The sequence below is a fragment of the Carcharhinus amblyrhynchos genome, chromosome 32 (genome assembly GCF_965287045.1).
Source record: "Carcharhinus amblyrhynchos chromosome 32, sCarAmb.v2.hapA, whole genome shotgun sequence".
Taxonomy (NCBI): Eukaryota; Metazoa; Chordata; class Chondrichthyes; order Carcharhiniformes; family Carcharhinidae; genus Carcharhinus; species Carcharhinus amblyrhynchos.
In genome coordinates, this window is record NC_137355.1 from 7,574,945 (window position 1) to 7,594,373 (window position 19,429).

The 19,429-nt window shown below is 43.4% G+C and overlaps 1 protein-coding gene across 5 annotated transcripts in view; it reads right to left on the reverse strand.

The window, feature by feature from the left end:
• Nucleotides 1-19,429, reverse strand: part of sin3aa (SIN3 transcription regulator family member Aa) — a 145,468-nt gene that overhangs the window by 65,449 nt on the left and 60,590 nt on the right. For all 5 annotated transcript variants that reach the window (XM_080216320.1, XM_080216319.1, XM_080216321.1 and 2 more), the window contains exons 3-5: nt 11,222-11,401; nt 8,134-8,240; nt 5,526-5,805 (exon numbers count right to left, since the gene is read on the reverse strand). In XM_080216320.1, coding sequence (XP_080072446.1) covers nt 5,526-5,805; nt 8,134-8,240; nt 11,222-11,401 — 567 coding nt within the window. The remainder of the gene's footprint in view (nt 1-5,525; nt 5,806-8,133; nt 8,241-11,221; nt 11,402-19,429) is intronic.

Below are 19,429 nucleotides of genomic sequence, written 5' to 3' on the forward strand. Positions count from 1 at the left end.
TGATCATGCTAAATTAACCCTTGTGTCATGGGGATTAGCAGGGTAGTAAATATGTGAGGTTACAAGAATAGGGTCTGGGTGGGATTGTGGTTGGTGCAGACTCGATTGGCCAATTGGCCTCATTCTGCACTGTGGTGATTCTATTTACATCCTCTTTGTATTTTTGTTTATGGCATCTTTGTCGATCCCCTTCCGTCCTCCCCCTATGGGTATAAGTAACACCCTATTTTCTACTGTCTTCAGCTCTGATGAAGGGTCATCAGACTCAAAACATTAGCTTTATTCTCTCTCTACAGATGCTGTCAGGCACATTGAGATTTTCCAGCATTTTCTGTTTTTGTGCCTATGAATTATCACTTGAAATCTATAAATGTTTGCACTGTGTGATTAGTAACTATGTGGACCCATAGCTTGTCTAATACCTGCCTGTCTTTGTCAGACATGGGAAGAACTGTGAATGGCTTCCCCACAATGTCGCTCTGACTGAGCAATTCATTGCAATGACCGGTGAAGGAATTGATTTATAGGCTGATGTCTACTCTGCATTATGGAAAGGCATGATTCACCTTCTCTGATTTTTTACAGCTGTGTAATGTGTATGCTAAGGAAGATATTAACCTTTTTTCAGTTTAAAACCCAAATGGCAAATATTTTACGCTGATGCATTTTCTATTGACCTGAATCCCTATAAGCACATTATTAATGTTCTAATCCTGGCAGTGATCTGGACTGGAAGTTAGTACATTTAAGTTTATTTATTAGTGTCACAAGTAGGCTTACATTAACACTGCAATGAAGTTACTGCGAAAATCCTCTAGTCGCCACACTCCGGTGCATGTTTGGGTACACTGAGGGAGAATTTAGCATGGCCAATGCACCCAACCAGCAAGTCTTTCAAACTTAGGAGGAAACCGGTACGCCCAGAGGAAATCCATGCAGACACGGGGAGAACAGGCAGACTCCATGTAGACAGTGACCCAAATCAGGAATTGAACCTAGGTCCCTGATGCTGTGAGGCAGCAATGCTAACTACTGTGTCAAGTACAGGATTAATTTAAGGGAATTCCAATTTAGGCAGTAACCAATTTGTGCATAACGAGATTCCCATCACTGTCACTCAACACACACATTACACTATCCAAACATACGAGGGGAGGTGTATATTTTGTATACTTCACAACTCTCGGAAAAATTTCCACAGACTTTATATAACAGAAAGTTGACATCATTTAAACCTTTTGGAATAGTGAGCAAAACTTGAAAAACAGTTTGACAAAAGGCTACAGCATTACAGACATTATTCTGGACAGCAGTAAATGGGAAAATAAATCCAGGCTTGTAAAGTGTGTTTCCATGAAGCAAATTAGTTTTACTACTTACTAATTCATGGGATTTATAATTCCAACTCAAAACTGATTTTGACAAAGAGAACTGCAGAGACTGGAACAACTATTTTATAAAAATACATACTGGATAAAGTGCAACCAAACAAATTATCAGTGTTCAGCGCATGATGATCCGTATTATTACTGACATTAGCATTAAGTATTCTCTCTTCAGACTCTCCCCTCTTTTATATGTTGTTATCAGCCCACTACTCAAAAAAAACTATCAATCCCACCACAGATCCCACCCCATTTCCAATTTCCCTTTCCCATCCAAAATCCTTGGGCATGTTGCCGCTACCCTTTCCCCACCCCTAAATCCATGCACACCTATGCCGGAACTGCAGGTCTGAAACCCTCCAACCAAGTTTCCACCCCCGTCACAGGACAGAAACTGCTCTGATCAAAGAATGACATCTCCTATCTGACTACAACAAAAATAAACTATCCCTCCCTGACCTAACTGCAGCATTTGACACCACTGATCACACCAACCACACGAAACACAAGAAACAGAAGTAGGAGTGGGCCTCCAGGCCCTTCAAGCTGCCCCGCCATTCAATACATTCCCGGATCTATGTCGGACTCAACTCCTTTTCTGTGCCATTTCCCCCAGCCCTCTATTCCTTGATCTCTCAAATATTTATCCACCTCCACTTTAAATACTTCCAGTGATCCAGCCTCCACTACATTTGGGGCAGAGAATTCCAGAGATTCACTACATTCTGCAAGAAGAAATTTTTACGCATCTCAATTTTAAGTGACTGGCCTTTTATCTTGTTGCTATGTGCCCCTGTTTCAGACATTCTGACTAGTGAAAACATTTCACCATCTGCCCAGTCAAGCTGCATCAAGACCTTACATTCTTGAATAAGGTCAGCCCTCAGTCTTCGAAACTCCAAGGAATACAAACCCAGGCTATTTAATATCTCTTGATAGGACAACCCTCTCAGCCCAGGAATTAACCTGGTGAATTTCCTTTGGACTGCCTCTAATCTTACTATATCCTTTTTTAGGTAAGAGGACCAAAATTGTATGCAGTGTTCCACATGAGGCCTCATCAACATCCTGTACAATTGTAATAAAACCTATTTTTAAACTCCAACCCCTTTGCAATAAAGGCCAAATTGCCATTTGCCTTCTTAACTACTTGTTGGACCTACCCACTAGCATTTTTGTGAGTCGTGCACTAGAACACCCAGATCCCTCTGTACTTGGCTCACCTGTAGTCTCTCTCCATTCAGATAATAATCAAACTTTTGATTCCTCCTACCAAAGTGCATGACCTCTCACTTCCCCACATTAAACTCATCCCGTTACTCAACCTATCTATATCGTTGCAGAATCAAAACATCCTCATCCAACATGTCCTTCCACCTACCTTCATATCATTGGCAAATCCACCACCAATGTTTCTCCACCACTGTCCAGCTGCACTCACCAGGTTCTATCCTTATCTGTCTAATTGTAGCCAAAGTATTGCCTGTAATGGCTTCTCTTCCTGCTCCTATACCATTATCCGTGGTGCCTCCTCCTCGGTGACATCACAGAATTAATTTTCACGAGTACGCTGTTGACATCCAGTTTTACGTCAACACCACTTCCTTTGATTCATCCACTGTTGCTAAATTATCAAAAGCTTATCCAAAATCCAAGCCTGGAGCAGCAGTACTTTCTTCCAATTAAATATTGGGAAGGCTGAAGCCATTGTCTATGGTCACTGCTCCAAACTCCACTTTCTAGTTTTGACCTCCATCCCTCTCCCTGATAACTATCTGAGACTAAACCAGACCTTCACAACCTGAGAGTCATAGATGATGAAATGTGCTTCCAAACACATACTTATGCCATCATTCATGCTGCTCATTCCCACCTCCATAACATTGCCCAAATCCATCCCTTCCTCAGCTCATCTGTTGCTGGAAAGCTCATTCAGACATTTGCTATCTCTATACTTCACTATTCCAATCTGGCCTCCCACTTTCTGTGAACTTGAAGTCATCTAAAATTCTGCTGCAAAACAGTTTACTTGCATCAAGTCTCATTCACCAATCACCCTTGTGCTCACTGACCTACACTGACTCCTGATCAAGTAATGCCTTGATTTTAAAATTCCCATCCTTGTTTTAAAATCCCTCCATGGCCTCTCTCCTCCCAATCTCTCCAGTCTCCTCCAACCCACAATCCTCCATGATATTGACACTGATTTAGTTCTGGCCTCTTCTGCATTTCCAATTTTAATTGCTCCACATCACTGGACCTGCCTTCAGCTGCATAGACATTAAGATCAGGTATTCCCTCCCTAAACCTCTCAACAATCTTCCTTTCTTCCTCTAAGTTACTCCTCAAAACTTACCTTTTTGACATTTTGCATCCTGGTGTGCAATTTTGCTTTATAAACTCTCATTTGTTGTAATATAATAATGCCAGTTGCTGTTGTTTTTTAAAAAAAACAATGTTTGTGCATCAAGTCAGATAATAACAGTGGCACAGTGGTTAGCACTACTGCCTCAGCACCAGGGACCCTGGTTCGATTCTGACCTCAGTTCACTGCCTGTGTGGCGTCTGCACGCTCTCCCCGTGTCTGTGTGGGTTTCTTCCGGGTGTTCCGGTTTCCTCCCACAGTCCAAAAGACATGCTGGTTAGGTTCATTGGCTAGGTGACTCCTAGTGCCAGGGAGACATGGGAGGATAAATAGAGATTACGGGGATAGGGCCTGAGTGGGCTTGTGGTCAGTGCAGACTTGAAAGGCTGAATGGCCTCCTTCTGCACTGTAGGGAATCTATGATTTGATGAATATTTTGCAAAAGGACAGGCTTGTTGAAGGGAGCTGTTCACCACACCAACAGTGAAATCTGTTTTATTTCACAGACGAGTTTCTACCGCTTTTGATACCGCACACCAAAAGCTAACATTCCTGACTACATGGTAATTTCACCATGTTGATTCATTCCCAGGACTTCATGACCATGGAAGCTGTTATCACATGTTCTTAGTGTCAACTAATCACTGCTCACCTAGTTATTTATTAAATGATATGCTTTTTTTAACTTTAAATAAAGTCCAGCTGTTAGAAGGTGAAAACCCTTTCACCCCTTCCCACATGGGGAGGGGGAATCCGCTATTAAACGTACATGTAAAGGAACAATTACATATTGATTCTGCAAACGTTTAATGCTGTCACAGTTCTGAAGGTTGCACTGATGAACGACCAATGCTTTGATAAAGCTTAGCAGTTGAAGTTAGTTCCAATTTTGCCAACGCTCAAAAGAAAATTAGGAATCTAATGAACACTCAAGTGGAAAAATGTGTCTGTTAGTTATCGATCAGCAGATGCTTTAGGTTCATGCAGCAGTCTAGCTGACCATGGAAGTGCATGAGCTTCCTAAAGCAAGACCCACCCATTCACCTGAGAGAAAAGTACTTATTAAATTTAGTGACAACTCTGCAATTATTCAAGTAATAACCTAGTGCTCACCGTACCAGCAAATAAATCCAACCAACGCAAGCACAATATTGTATTAGTCCCCGCCATGCAAGCAATGCCTTGAAGTACACTAGCAAAGTTTCACCAGTACTGAGTCAGTCATCAGGTCCAATTCCTAATGCTGGATATTATGGCCAGGATTCTGGGGCCCACTTGCAGCAGCAAAGAATTCCATTGACCGATAATCCCATCACTAGTGAACGGCACACTGCCTTCCTCCACCGAGAAACACAGGGCTGGGAGACCGGAGAATCTCACCCTGTATGTTTTCCCATCTGCGTTCAGCAATTGGGAGATGTCAAGTTTGTAATATTGGAAGGCATTACACAAAACCTGACAGTTGATACCTTAGCCAGCAGCAATCATGCATATCTGTTCGGATCTTTAAAACAGCACTATCAAAGTAGGGACAGTGCTCACAACTCAGAAGTTTACCTTCAAAGAATGGCAATTGAGAGAGAGAGCTAGGAGAATAGGTTTGTGGTGATACAGAGAGGTGGCACGGTGGTATATGGTGGCATTCAGGTTTGCACAATTGGGAATGGCAGAGGATCTCGTCTGTCCTACAGGTTGGGTAAAGCCCGAAAAGCAGCAACGGTGAACCAGGTTATACAATGCTGAGAATGCCGGGAGATTATTCTGAGCCTGCTCACCTTGGGGATTTTGGCAGGAGGTGGTTGTGGAGCTGGTTGAGCTGGGGCAGGAGCAGCATGCTGCTGGGGTTGCTGCTGGTGCTGTTGTTGGGGCTGCGGCTGGGCTGCATGCTGAGGAGTGATCTGATGCACTTGCCCTGGCGTTGTCACATTCACCATGTCATTAGTCTGCACCTCAATTTTGTAGCCGGGAGGGAGGAAGGTGTTGAAGCCCATGATGAGGTCGGGGTGTCCTTTGAAGAGCTGAGAAACCCGGCTGATCACTCCGGGGGTATCAATGCTGCAACATTTCAAAAAGAGGTCATTAAAATTCAACTCTGTAACCTCACCCTACCAAAACAAACCAATACATTTACTATCCAAACATCTTCACCGAGCCTGAAGTGTTTTCACTGATATCACTCAATAAGAATAAAGGGGGAATCATGGAAGGAGAAAATTAAAATGCAATCATGCTTCAATTCTGATAAAGCAAGATGTCCTATTATGTATGACCAGAAACAATATAATTTTGTTTCATTTTTCTTGTGGTTAGCACTGCTGCCTCACAGTGACAGAGCCCCGGGGTTCGATTCCGGCCTCGAGTAACTATCTGTGAGGAGCTCGTGCATTCTCCTCGTGTCTGCATGGGCTTCCTCCCACAGTCCAAAGATGTGCAGGTTAGATGGATTGGCCATGTTAAATTTCTCCTTCATATCAGGGGATTAGCAGGGTAATTATGTGAGGATACAGGGATAGGGCCTGGCTGGGATTGTCAGTGCAGGCTCGATGGGCCAAAGTGGCCTCCTTCTGCACTGTAGGGGTTCTATGATTCTATTCTACGAATGCAGTCTCTACCATTCCAACAAATAATGCAATCGCCTTCTCAACCTTCCCTTAATTAGTTACATACCCCTGTTAGCGTCTGTTGGATTTTGCTCTGCACAAATTAGCTGTGGCATTTACAATTAATGAATTTTACAGCATAGAAGGAAGCCATTTGGCTCTTTATGTTCGTGCTAGCTCTGAGTTATCCAATTAGTGCCACTCCTCCCACTCTTGTAGACTCCAAAACTGTCTATGTAATAAAAGTAACTGAAAGGCCAATCCACCTAACCCACACATCTTTGGAGTGTGGGAGGAAACCAGAGCACCCAGAGGAAAACCATGCAGACATTGGGAGAACATGCGGACAGAACATGCAGACTCTACACAGACAGTGACCCAAGGCTGGGAATTGAACACAGGTCCCAAGTGCCGTCAGGTCTCCAGGGCAGGATCTCATTGTTAAAGAGACAGAGCCCCAGCAGCAGCTCACTGCCTGACAGACATAATGTCTAGTCAGAGAAATTGGGGACATTCTCCTTGAAGCAAAGGAAGTTATGTGCAAGATTTTATGGTAGTCGTGATGTGGAGATGGTGGCGTCGGACTAGGGTAACACAGTAAGAATTCTCACAATACCAGGTTAAAGTTCAACAGGTTTATTTGGTAGCAAAAACCTGTGGTTAACGCTCTCTGCACTCACACTGTCTGTACTTTAAGACTTGATTACCTGTAAAGACTCGTATTCCAATCATTATTTTTTAAATTGAGTTTGTGTCTTTATGTGCTGTTTGTGACTAGAACTCCCACTCGCCTGATGAAGGGGCAGCGCTCCAAAAGCTAGTGGTTTTTGCTAGCAAGTAAACCTGTTGGACTTTAACCTGGTGTTGTGAGACTTCTTACTGTGTTTATCCCAATCCAACACCGGCATCTCCACATCAGGTGAATACTTCAGCAATCACGGGCATTTGGCTTCTGATCTTCAGATAAGCGTTCTACAAGGTGGCCTTCATGACACATGACAGTGCAGAGTCGCTGAGCAGAGATTGACAGCCACAACCGGGATCTTGGGCTCATGTCACACTATCTGTAACCCCCATGACTTGCTTGGGCTTGTAAAATCTCACTAACTGTCCTTTCTGGAGACAATACACATCTCTTTAACCTGTGCTTAACACTCTCTCCAATCACACTGTACCTTTCAGGGTTGATTATCTGGAAAGACTCGCATTCCAACCATTATTTTGTAAATTGAGTTTGTGTCTTTATATGCCCTGTTTGTGAATAGAACTCCCACTCACCTGTTGAAGGGGCAGCGCTCTGAAAGCTAGTGGCTTTTGCTCCCAAATAAACCTGTTGGACTTTAACCTAGTGTTGTGAGACGACTTACTACAAGATTTTATGACCAGTTTAGAAAAGATGTTGCCTTTACAAGGACCAGGACCACAGATCTGAAGTTTTGGGCAAGAGTGATAGGGCGATGTATAATAACCTGAAATTCACTGCATACAAGAGCGGTGGAAGTGAATATGATCAGTGATTTCAAATGGAAACTAGATCAGCACTGAGGAAAATAAAACTGAGGGACACAAGGACAGAGCGGGGACATAGAACCGACTGTATTGCTCTAGAGAGCCAGCATGGACTCGATAGGCTGAATGCCCTCTTTCTGTACAGTAATGACTTTAAGATTCCTGCATTAATTGACATATAAGTCACAATTCTTTTAAAATGTGAAAAAGCGGATCAGTCTATACACCCATCTATGTGGTAGAAGCAAAGGGAGAGAATTTCCCTGTACCCTACCTCTGAGATTTGAACTCCTTCATGATGTCAAGAAAATCATTGTAAACCTGGGGCTGGTTTCCAAACTGCAACTTCACCTGGTCAAGATAGGACAAAGCATCTTCAACCTGACAAAATGGAAGGCAAAAAAAAAGGGACAGCAGTAGAAACATCTTTTTAGGACAATAACTTCAAGCTAAAGAGCAAATAGGTCAATAGGTGATAACATTCTCAGAACAATCTATTCAAAATCATTGTGAAAAATTAACATTTATGCAGGACATTGCAGGAGGTCAGTTAGCCTAATTAGCCAGATGGTTACAGTGTGGTGCAGCATGGGTTCAAGCCTTGTACCAGTGATGCTAGCTCATGAAGAGCTACCTCCTTGCCTTGTCCCATGCTTGATGAGGTGTGGCGCCGTTCAGGCTACGTAACCACTTATCCTCCTCTGAAAGAAAGAGATGGCTATGTTCCCTCATGGATTGTGACTGCTTATCATTACCAATTATCATGTGGGGAATTGCAAAAAATGCAGTATGGTGCATCATTGTTAATGTCAAACTTGTACTCTACATTAGCAACACTGGGGCTATTACGCAAAACACCATAGTAGAATAACATCATCACATGGCAATTAATACAACAGCACTCGAAAGCAACATTGTCATGGCAACTCAATAGCGCTGTTAAACCATATTGTCAGTGGACAGCAATACAAGAGTGCCAAGATGCAATATTTCAATCATATATGCAACATAAGATGTTAATACAGCACTGCATCAAGCATCAGAAATGCAACGTCAAAATGTTAGAAAGGCATATCGCAGAATCATAAAGGAAGACTAGTTTTGGCACTTGATACTATAGGGCGGAAAAAAACATAGATTGCACTCTAACAGATAACGTTGTTATGATGGGTAAGTGCAACAGATACCTTATCAAGCAATGTTTGATAACATTTTTCACACAACTATTTTCTCAAGTGTCTGCTGCACCAAGTTATCCAGTTTCACGCTTTCCTTTAATCAAGCTTGGAGAAATAGACAGTGTGAAAAAAAGGTGAAGAAAGAATACAAGAAAGAGTGAAAGAGAAAGCAAGGGGTGGTGAAAAAGAAAAGAGACGGAAAAAAAGACATGCATTTTATACAGCATTGTATTGCATTCTCAGAATGGTCGAATACACTTTATAATAAGAGTTACTTTTGAAGAAGTTACTTTTAAAGTAGGTTAGGATTAAACTGAAATGGAACCACATGAACGATATTGTACAAAGAGAGGTTCTGTGTAAACTTAAAAACTGCAAAAACATGAGGCAGCAAGACTCAGGAAGAAGTAGATTCTGCAACACACACACACACACACACACACACACACACACACACACACACACACCAGAAAGACTGAATACACTGACATAACTCATCCTTACACACAAGGAGAGATGGGAAGGTAGGATGGGTCCCTCCATTTACTTCCATTTAACTGTTTATGTCAACATTTTTTAAAAACATGTTATCTCACCTTTGTAAGAGCAGAATGCTGTACAAGCTTGGTAAAACATAGTATTAACATATAGACATAGTAAGAAGTCTCAATACCAAGTTTAAGTCCAACAGGTTCATTTGCAATCACGAGCTTTCAGAACATTGCTCCTTCATCAGGTAAGTCAGGTGACTTACCTGATGAAGGGGCAGTTCACCAAAAGCTAGTGATTCCTCATAAACCTATTGGACTTCTTACTGTGTCCAACCTACCTCCACATCATAACATATAGACATAGCCATGGAACTCAAGAAAAACTGGTGTAACAAATCTTATGGTAATTCATAATCTTATATGAGGGTGTAATATTGTGAAGATAGTGCAACAATACTGCTTTCTAACAGCTGTACGCTTTAAATTACTGCTTCACGTTCGACGGTCAGACAACTATCATGCCAGTAGCTCAGGGCAGAATAAAAACTAAATTAAATTACACCTACAGACTCACTCCTCAGATTATGACATAATTTACAGTTCCAGATAATTTTGTGAAATTGGTTTCTCTTCACACCCATGGTTTATGCGGTCGTTTGACAGAATCTTATGACAAAGGTGGCCGCTCAGCCCATGCTTATCACCCTCAGTAGGAGCCATCCTTTTCCTATTCCCGTTTACATAATATAGGTACATGGATAGGGAGGGAACAGAGGGATATGGTCTGAGTAAGGGCAGAAGGTTTTTTTTTAAAATATAGTTAGGGCATCATGATTGGTGCGGGCTTGGAGGGCCAAAGGGACTGTTCCTGTGCTCTATTTTCTTTGTTCTTTGATATTTTCAAATATTAATGACTGAATCCAGTGAAGAATTACATGTTCTATGTCTGCCATAAGAAAAATTGTAATCTCTTTCTTCGTTCTTTAAGTAATGACCTGAAATTTACATTGTTGAATTAAAGTTCATTTATTAGTCACAAGTAAGGTTTACATTAACATGGCAATGAAGTTACTGTGAAATTCCCCTAGTTGCCATAGCCAAGCGGCTGTTCGGGTCAATGCACCCTAACCAGCATGTCTTTCGGACTGTGGGAGGAAACCGGAGCACCCGGAGGAAACCCACGCTGACACAGGGAGAATGTGCAAACTACACACAGACAGTGACCCAAGCCGGGAATTGAACCGGGTCCCTGATTCTGTGAGGCAGCACTGCTAACCACTGTGCCACATTACATTACTGTTATGTTACTTCCTTCTTATGCATATTAATTATACAGGTATTTGGGTCTTAGCACTAAAGAGGAATAAATCTGTAATTCTAACATTAGTAGCCTTGCTGAACTGGATTAAAAACTCATCATTATTTTCGAATCTTTCAGTCTCTGACAGGCAAACACAAATGGTTCTCTTCACTGCAAGTAAATCTAAATGACAGGCGAGTGCAATGAAATTAGACGTGAAAACATGTGGACATAACTGAGGAATGCATTTATATCTGCAAGTTATAGGAGAAAAAGTGGAATTTTCTTATTTCAAATTTTGGGTGTTAAGTAACAAATTGAAGTTTTTTTTAGAAATAAACTTTGAAATCAGATCTTCTTAAATTCAGGCCTGTTGCGGCAATGAGAGCTCACCTTTAGCCTCTGGAACTGCTGCTGTCCTTGGACTGGTGTGGCTGGTGCTCCTGGAGGGTGGGCATGGCTCTGGGGTACCACCTGCTGTCCATGAGGCTGAACTGATGGGGTGTGATGGTGCCCACTGTGTACAGCTGGAGTATGGCTGTGGCTGCCAGAGCTCTGAGGCATGGCTGATACCTGCAGCAGAAAGAGGTGGTAACTGTCACACTGGTACCACAGGGTAATTACTAACCCTTCATATTTACTACACAATTATAGAATCCCTACAGTGCAGAAAGAGCCCATCAGCCCATCCAACCTGCACCGACAACAATCCCACCATTTAAACCCAGGTCCTATCCCTGTAACCCCATGTATTTACCCTGCTAATCCCCCTGACACTAAGGGGCAATTTAGCATGGTCAACCTACACATTTCTGCAGAAACAGCAGCATCCCAGGAAACCCAGAGACACAGGGAGAATGTGCAAACTCTACATAGTTGCCCAGGGCCAGAATTGAACCTGGTCCCTGGCACTGTGAGGCACCAGTGCTAACCAGTGTGCCACCCATAAATTGAAAAAACTATCAAGTTGCCTCTGTCTCCTGTCCTGGACATTTGAGTGCAGCGACTTCCTTACAAACCCATAACAACTTCCCCTAACAAACTGACAACACTGCTATAAAACAGTATCCTCCAACTCAATGCCAGCAACATTGCAGATAGTCATAGAGGTTTATAGCATGGAAACAAACCCTTCGGCCCAACTTGTCCATGCCGCTTCTTTTTAACCCCTAAGCTAGTCCCAATTGTCCGCATTTGTCCCATATTCCTCTCTACCCATCTAACCCATATAACTGTCTAAACGCTTTTACCCACCTCTGCTACTACCTCTGACAGCTTGTTCCAGACACTCACCACACTCTGTGAAAAAATTGCCCCTCTGGACTCTTTTGTATCTCTCCCCTCTCACCTTAAACTTATGCCCTCTAGTTTTAGACTCCCCTACCTTTGGGAAAAGATATTGACTATCTAGCTGATCTATGCCCCTCATTATTTTATAGATCTCTATAACATCACTCCTAAGCCTCCTACGCTCCAGACAAAAAAGTCCCAGTCTATCCTGCCTCTCCTTATAACTCAAACCATCAAGTACCAGCATCATCCTAGTAATTCCTTTCTGCACTCTTTCTGGTTTAACAATATCCTTTCTATAATAGGGTGACCAGAGTTGTACACAGTATTCCAAATGTGGCCTTATCAATGTCTTGTACAACTTCAGCAAGACATCCCAACTCCTGTATTCAACGTTCTGACCAATGAAACCAAAAATGCCGAATGCCTTCTTCACCTGTTTCCACCTGTGGCTTCACTTTCAAGGAGCTATGAACACGTACCCCTAGATTTCTTTATTCTACAACTCTCCCCAGTGCCCTATCATTAACTGAGTAAGTCCTGGCCTGGTTCAATCGACCAAAATGCATCACCTCGCATTTATCTAAATTAAACTCCATCTGCCATTCGTCAGCCCACTGGTCCAATTGATCAAGATCCTGTTGCAATCCGAGATAACCTTCTTCACTGTCCACTATGCCACCAATCTTCATGTCATCTGAAAACTTACTAACTATGCCTACTAAATTCTCATCCAAATCATTAATATAGACGAGAAATAACAGTGGACCCAACACCAACCCCTGAGGCACACCACTGATCACGGGCGTCCAATTTGAAAAACAACTCTCTATAACCACCCTCTATCTTCTGCCATCAAGCCAATTTTGTATCCATTTGGCTACCTCACCCTGGATCCTGTAAGATTTAACCTTATGCAACAACCAACCATGTGGTATCTTGTCAAAAGCCTTGCTAAAGTCCATGTCGACAAAATCAACTGCACTGCCCTCATCTATTTTCTTGGTTACTCCTTCAAAAAACACTTGCTGTACTGTGATAACCCCGACAAAGTCCATGGGAATCACTGATTGATCTCCCTGCGGGGCTCATTAAGTGTGTACGAGTTCTCCTGGTAACAGGCAGTGGCCTGCCCAGCTGGAACTCGTTACCTGAGCCCTTTATAATGCAGGCCTAGGACTGGGCCTGCTAAACTGTACTCCCAAGAACTAATGTGGCAGTGATTTTATTTTGCATTCTGTAACAAATGGTGTTCCTTACCAGTTGGACTTCCTAACCCAATACACTGGTGAAGAACAAGAAAAGTTTTGGACAGCCTTGCCTTTCAATGAAGCCAGTAACAGAGAGTTATTGAAAATGCTGCTGTTTGGGAGACTGTAAACCTATGATGCAGGTATGAAGTCTACCAAAATAATTAGATTTTTGCCCTGGGCAAATGGGGTAGAAGGGGTCAACTTGCAAAAAAAAACATCCTCCTAGCAGCTTGTGGGTCGCCTGACTTTCAGCATCATAAAAAGTTTAATCTACCCAGCACGCCTGGATTCAAAATCTTTTGGCAAATTGGTAGGCATGGTATTGGCCACTACAACCCTAAACCATCCGTTATGTTGCAAAGCTACAGGTTTAACACGGCAGATAGACTCCCTGGGGAACCAGTCGTTGAATTCTTGACAAGACAGGGATGAACTGCTGAGCCTATGTAAGGCTCTGGTCAGATCACATCTGGAATATTGTGAATAGTTTTGGACCCCAAACCCAAGGAAGGATGTGTTGACCCAGTAGGGGGTCCACAGGTCCACAAGAATGATCTCAGGAATGAAGGGTTTGTCCTATGAGGAGTGGTTGAGATTGGATCTATACTCAATGGAGTTTAAAAGGATGATGGGAATCTAATTGAAACTTACAGAATATTGAAAGGCTGGATAAAGTGGACGTGGAGAGGATGTTTCTACTAGCGGGAGAGACTAGCACTTGAGGGCACAACCTCAGAGTGAAGGGACATTCCTATAAAACTGAAATGAGGAGGAATTTCTTCAGCCAAGGTGGTGAATTTGTGGAACTCATTACCACAGAGGACTCTGGAGACCAGATCATTGAGAGTCTTTAAGACACGACAGATAGGTTCTTGATCAACAATAGGATCAAGGTTTACGTAGAGAAGGCAGTAGAATGGACACGAGGATCATGATTGAATGGCAGAGCAGGCGCAATGAGCCGAATGACCTAATTCTGCTCCTATGTGAGGTGAGAGTGACAGCCCTTGACATCAAGGCTGCATTTAACCAAGTGTAGCATCAAGGAGCCCTAGCGAAACTGGAATCAATGGGTATCAGAGGCAAATTCTCCACTGGTTGGAGTCATGCCTGGTACATCGGAAGATGGTTTAGTTCTGGAGGGTCAGTCATCTCAGCTCCAGTACATCTCTGCAGGACTCCCTCAGGGTAGTGTCCTACGCCCAACAATCTTCAGCTACTTTATCAATGACCTTCCCTCCGACACAAGGTCAGAAGTGGAGATGTTTGCTAATGACTGCACAATGTTCGGCACCATCTGTGACTCCTCAGATGCTGAAGCAGTTCACATTCAAATGTAACAAGATCTGGACAATATCCAGTCTCGGGCTGACAAGTAGCAAGTAACATTTTTCACCACATTAATGCCAGGCAATGACCACCACCATTAAGTGACACTCTAACCTTGACATTCAATAGTGTAACCATCACTGAATCCCTCACTGTCAACATCCTTGGGGTTACCATTGACCAGAAACTCAACTGGACTCACTGCATAAACACAGTGGCTACAAGAAGAGGTCAGAGCTGGGAATACTGCAGTGAGTAACTCACCTCCTGACTCCCCAAAGCCTAGCCGCCATCCACCAAGGCACAAGTAAGGAGTGTGATGGATTACTCCCCACTTGCCTGGCTGGGTGCAGCTCCAACAACCTCAAAAAGCTTGACACCATCCAGGACAAAGCAGCCGCTTGATTGGCACCACATCTACAAATATCCAATCCCTCCACCATCAGCGCTCAGTAGCAGCAGTGTGTGCTATCTACAAGACACATGCAGCAATTCACCAAAAATCCTGAGACAGCACATACCAAACCCACGACCACTTCCATCTAGAAGGACAAGAGCAGCAGATAAATGGGAACACCACCATTTGCAAGTTCCCCTCCAAGCCATTCACCATCCTGACTTGGAAATATATCACTGTTCCTTCGCAGTCACGAGGCCAAAATCCTGGAATTCTATCCGTAAAGACATTGAGTCAACTCACAGAACATGGACTGCAGCGATTCAAGAAGGCAGCTCACCAGCATCTTCTCAAGGGCAACTAGGGATGGGCAATAAATGCTGGCCAGCCAGTGATGCCCATATCCCATGAATGAATAAAACAAAATATCTTATGGCCTTATGAGACTGCAGAAATTGGCAGAAAACAGTGCAGATCAGCAATTCCAGAAGTGTTAAGGAATCATTCATATGTCAAATTTATAATATTGCAACCCAAAAGACACTACTGACCAAATTAACCCTGGACTTCAATAAAGCCATAGAACTGGCCCTTTCCTTTGTAAATGAGCAAAAAGAGACTCAAGAGCTTCAGGGGTCCATAGATGGTACCATCCTCAGCCTTAGGCAACCGCCATACCACAGAACCACGTCCCCAGCAGCTAATGCTTACGTCTCCCATTTGCTGCCAAGGGTGACTGGAGTCACAGGCTGTGAAATTCCAGAACTATATGGGAAATCTCGCCACAATGCAGTGAGGAGTGAGCACATCTGTGCTGCACTCGTAGTCACAGGGTCCGCACCAGGCAAGGCTATCGAAAAAGGCAAAATGCGTACTGCCCAGGCTGAAGGATAAGCTAACACAGGATAGGGTTTTCCAATAAACTAGCTGGAGAACGAGGAAGTGATGCAGCTGAATTGCATTGCCACACCCAAAGTGGCTCCAATGAGGATTAAACTCCAGGTAAATGGCCACCCCCGAGACATAGGATAGACACAGGAGCCACTGTATTGATTACTGAGGAGCAACTCTTCTGGTGACTCCCGATTGGGCATCTTGTCTTTAAGCCTGTGATCCATCAAAGCTAGATTGGCCACCTATACTGGGGAACCCTTATATATTGTTGGGGCCACTGTAACCCCAGTTATGTATGGGCATCAGACAACTCCTCTTAAAAGTGATGGAAGGACCAGGATCCAGCCTTTTGGGAAGGGACAGAAAATCCAACTGGATTGGCAACAGACCTTTAAAATGGGTACTGCAAATGGATACTTCCAAATTAGGCATGAGCCACACCTACTGGAGCTTGAGGCGTCATCTGGGAAGTACGTCACCATAAATACTCACAAAGGGCTATATGAGTATATTCGCTTAACCTTTGGGGTGTCTTCAACTTATGTTATTCTTCAAAGGGTTCCCGGAGTGGCAGTCTATCTGGATGATGTTTTAACGTCAGGAGTTACTGTACAGGAACACTGGGAGAGTTTAGAGGAGGTCTTACGGCTTTTGTCTGATGCTGGCATCCAATTAAAAAGGGTAAAATGTGTGTTCCAGGTCAACAAAGTAATGTACCCTAGGTATAGAGTTAACAGAGTTACCCTGTTGAAGAGAAGGTGAAGGCCATAAAGGGGGCACTGACTCCAAGGAACGCAATGGAGTTTCAGTCTCATAAATTACTAGGGAAAATTTATACTGAACTTGGCGACCCTGCTGGCACTCCTCCATACACAATTCAGAAATGGCCACGCCAAATGCCACAAGAGAAAGCCATTGCAAACATTAAACAACAATTGCTGTTAACAAATATACCCTGCTCCTTATGACACGCTGAGACCACTCATTGTAGCCTACAACACCTCTCCCTATGGGATAGGAGTGATATTATCACACCATTGGTACAATGGGACAGGACATCCAATCACAGAGAAGAAGTATGCCCAGATCAGAAAAGAAACCATGGTGCTCGTGGTGAAAATGTTCCATCAGTTTGAGTCGGCATTTCACTATAGCAACCAATCACAAACCTCTTTAAGAAAGACAAGGTGAATCCTCCGACTGCACGAGCCTGGATTCAACACTAGGCATTACTATTAGGTGTCTATGAAAATACCTTAGAACATCAGCCAGGGAGACATATCGCCAACACGGATGCCTTGAGCTGCCTGCCGCTATCCACCAGCTTAGCCTGTTCCTCCAAAGAGAGAGATATGTCTAGTGGCCGAGGCACTGATATCAAAAACCTGGTCAAACAGTGCAAAACATGCCAGCAGCCTTATTGTACCCTTGGGAATGACTGAGGAGGCCCTGGATGCGAGTACATGCAGATTTTGGGCTCCACGTTTTAAACTTTTATCGATGCCCATTTAAACATCCTGGCTGAGCAGGCAGTTCAGACATTCAAAAATGGCATGAAGAAACATACCACAGGTACTTGATAAATAAAACTCATATATTTCCTTTTTAATTATAGGAGCATGCTGCATATGACAACCAGAATAGCCCCGGCGGAGATACTGATGGGCCGACACCTTCAGCTTGACATTCCAAAACTTGGCCAACAATATCTAGCTAAAACAAGGAGCCCAGTAAAAGAACCATGATGGTCAACGATTGGATAGAAACTTCAAACCAGAAGATATGGTCCATGTGAGGAACTTTGGCGGCAGCTCTTGGTGGATTCTGGGAGTTATTCTCAAGAGAACAGGACTGGTGTCTTGTATGGCAAAAACAGGGAGAAGACTTTAAAGAAGCATGTAGATCATCTCTGCCTGTTACAGAGGGAACCCTCCTCAGAAGCAACTGTTTCTATGAACGTGCCACCGTTGGCATCCTTCACACTGGCCTGTAGATCGGAAACTCTACCTTCTAAAAACTCAAGAGCCAGTCAGTTGGATGACGGAGATTCTGACTGAGACATGGAGATACAGGCAGCGGGCGAACACCCAGTCAGAGGTCCCCACTGAGGACAAGCCTTTGTAGGGACTCTTTGATCCTCTTTGCTAAAGGGGCATTTACCTTTCCGTTACATGTCCCTCCTCCTCTCCCCCCCCCTACCCATCCACCAGCCAGCGAACCCCCCCCCCGCCCCCCCAACCAGACTCTACAAGCGATGGAGATGAGACCACGGCCTAAGTGATGAAGAAGGTCCCATCATTATGGGTACAAGGGGAAACCGTTGGGCTGGGGTGGGGTGGGGCAGGTCCATGGGGAAATCACTGACTGATCATTCTGTGAGGCTCGATGAGGATGTGTTTACCTGGTAACAGGCAGTGCAGCTGAAACTCATTACCTGAGTCTTTTATAAGGCAGGCTCAGGACTGGGCCTGCTAAACTATAGTCCCAAGGACTGCTGTGTGTACGTACACCCTGGTAACAGAGAGTGGCCTGCCCAGCTGGAGCTGTCCTAGGCAAAGACTAGTATGTGTACACCACAGTAGTGGTTTCACTTTACATTCTGTAATAAACTATTACAGTCAGGCTTTCTGAGTCATTACAATTACATTTCCTGTATACCATACTGCAGACATCACGCACCACCTGATGTCAATTTCTGTGTTACAATTTAAAACAGCTGACATTTCATTGCATACAATTACATTGTATTCCCAGGAATACAAGATACTGATCTAAAAACCTGAAGTTTTCAGGTTTTTAAAATCAGCCAATCCAAAAAAAAGTCAGAACAATAATCTGTCAGGTGAATAGTGACTAATCTCTCAATGAATCACACAGCATTCACTTATCAATTAGATCTTGTTGGCTGAAATATTTTATCAAGAAGAATAGCAATTTTTTTTAACATAAATTCCCAGAAACATCACAACCCCTCATTTAGTGTGAGCAGTGTGTCACTGGACATATGCCTGCCCTTGCTCAGGTACTTTTTTTAAAAACACATCTCTGTTTTGGCACAGAAGTTTATTATTTCTGCTTAATAAGATGAATACTACCAACGATTTAACCTTTTATAGCTTCTCAGGTATTTCACTATCTCCTACTGTTTCCCACGTGGTAGAACCAGGAAGCTAACAGGCTCACAGGCCAGTACTGTGAGTCAGCTACAGAAAAATGCTGGCAAGAAGCCCAGTGTGACTTAGCTTGTGATTTTCCTTCCAACAGTACAAAGTGCCTGGATTCTTATCGCTCTTCTTCCACCCTCCCCAACTGAAGCCAGGAAGTCATCATGCTCCACATTTTCCTCCAAATTGAGATGTGGGGAGAAGATTCTCCCTGCAGTCAAAGCAAACACTTTCAAAGTTTACAGCACACTTTCTGGTCATTTTATGCACTTTG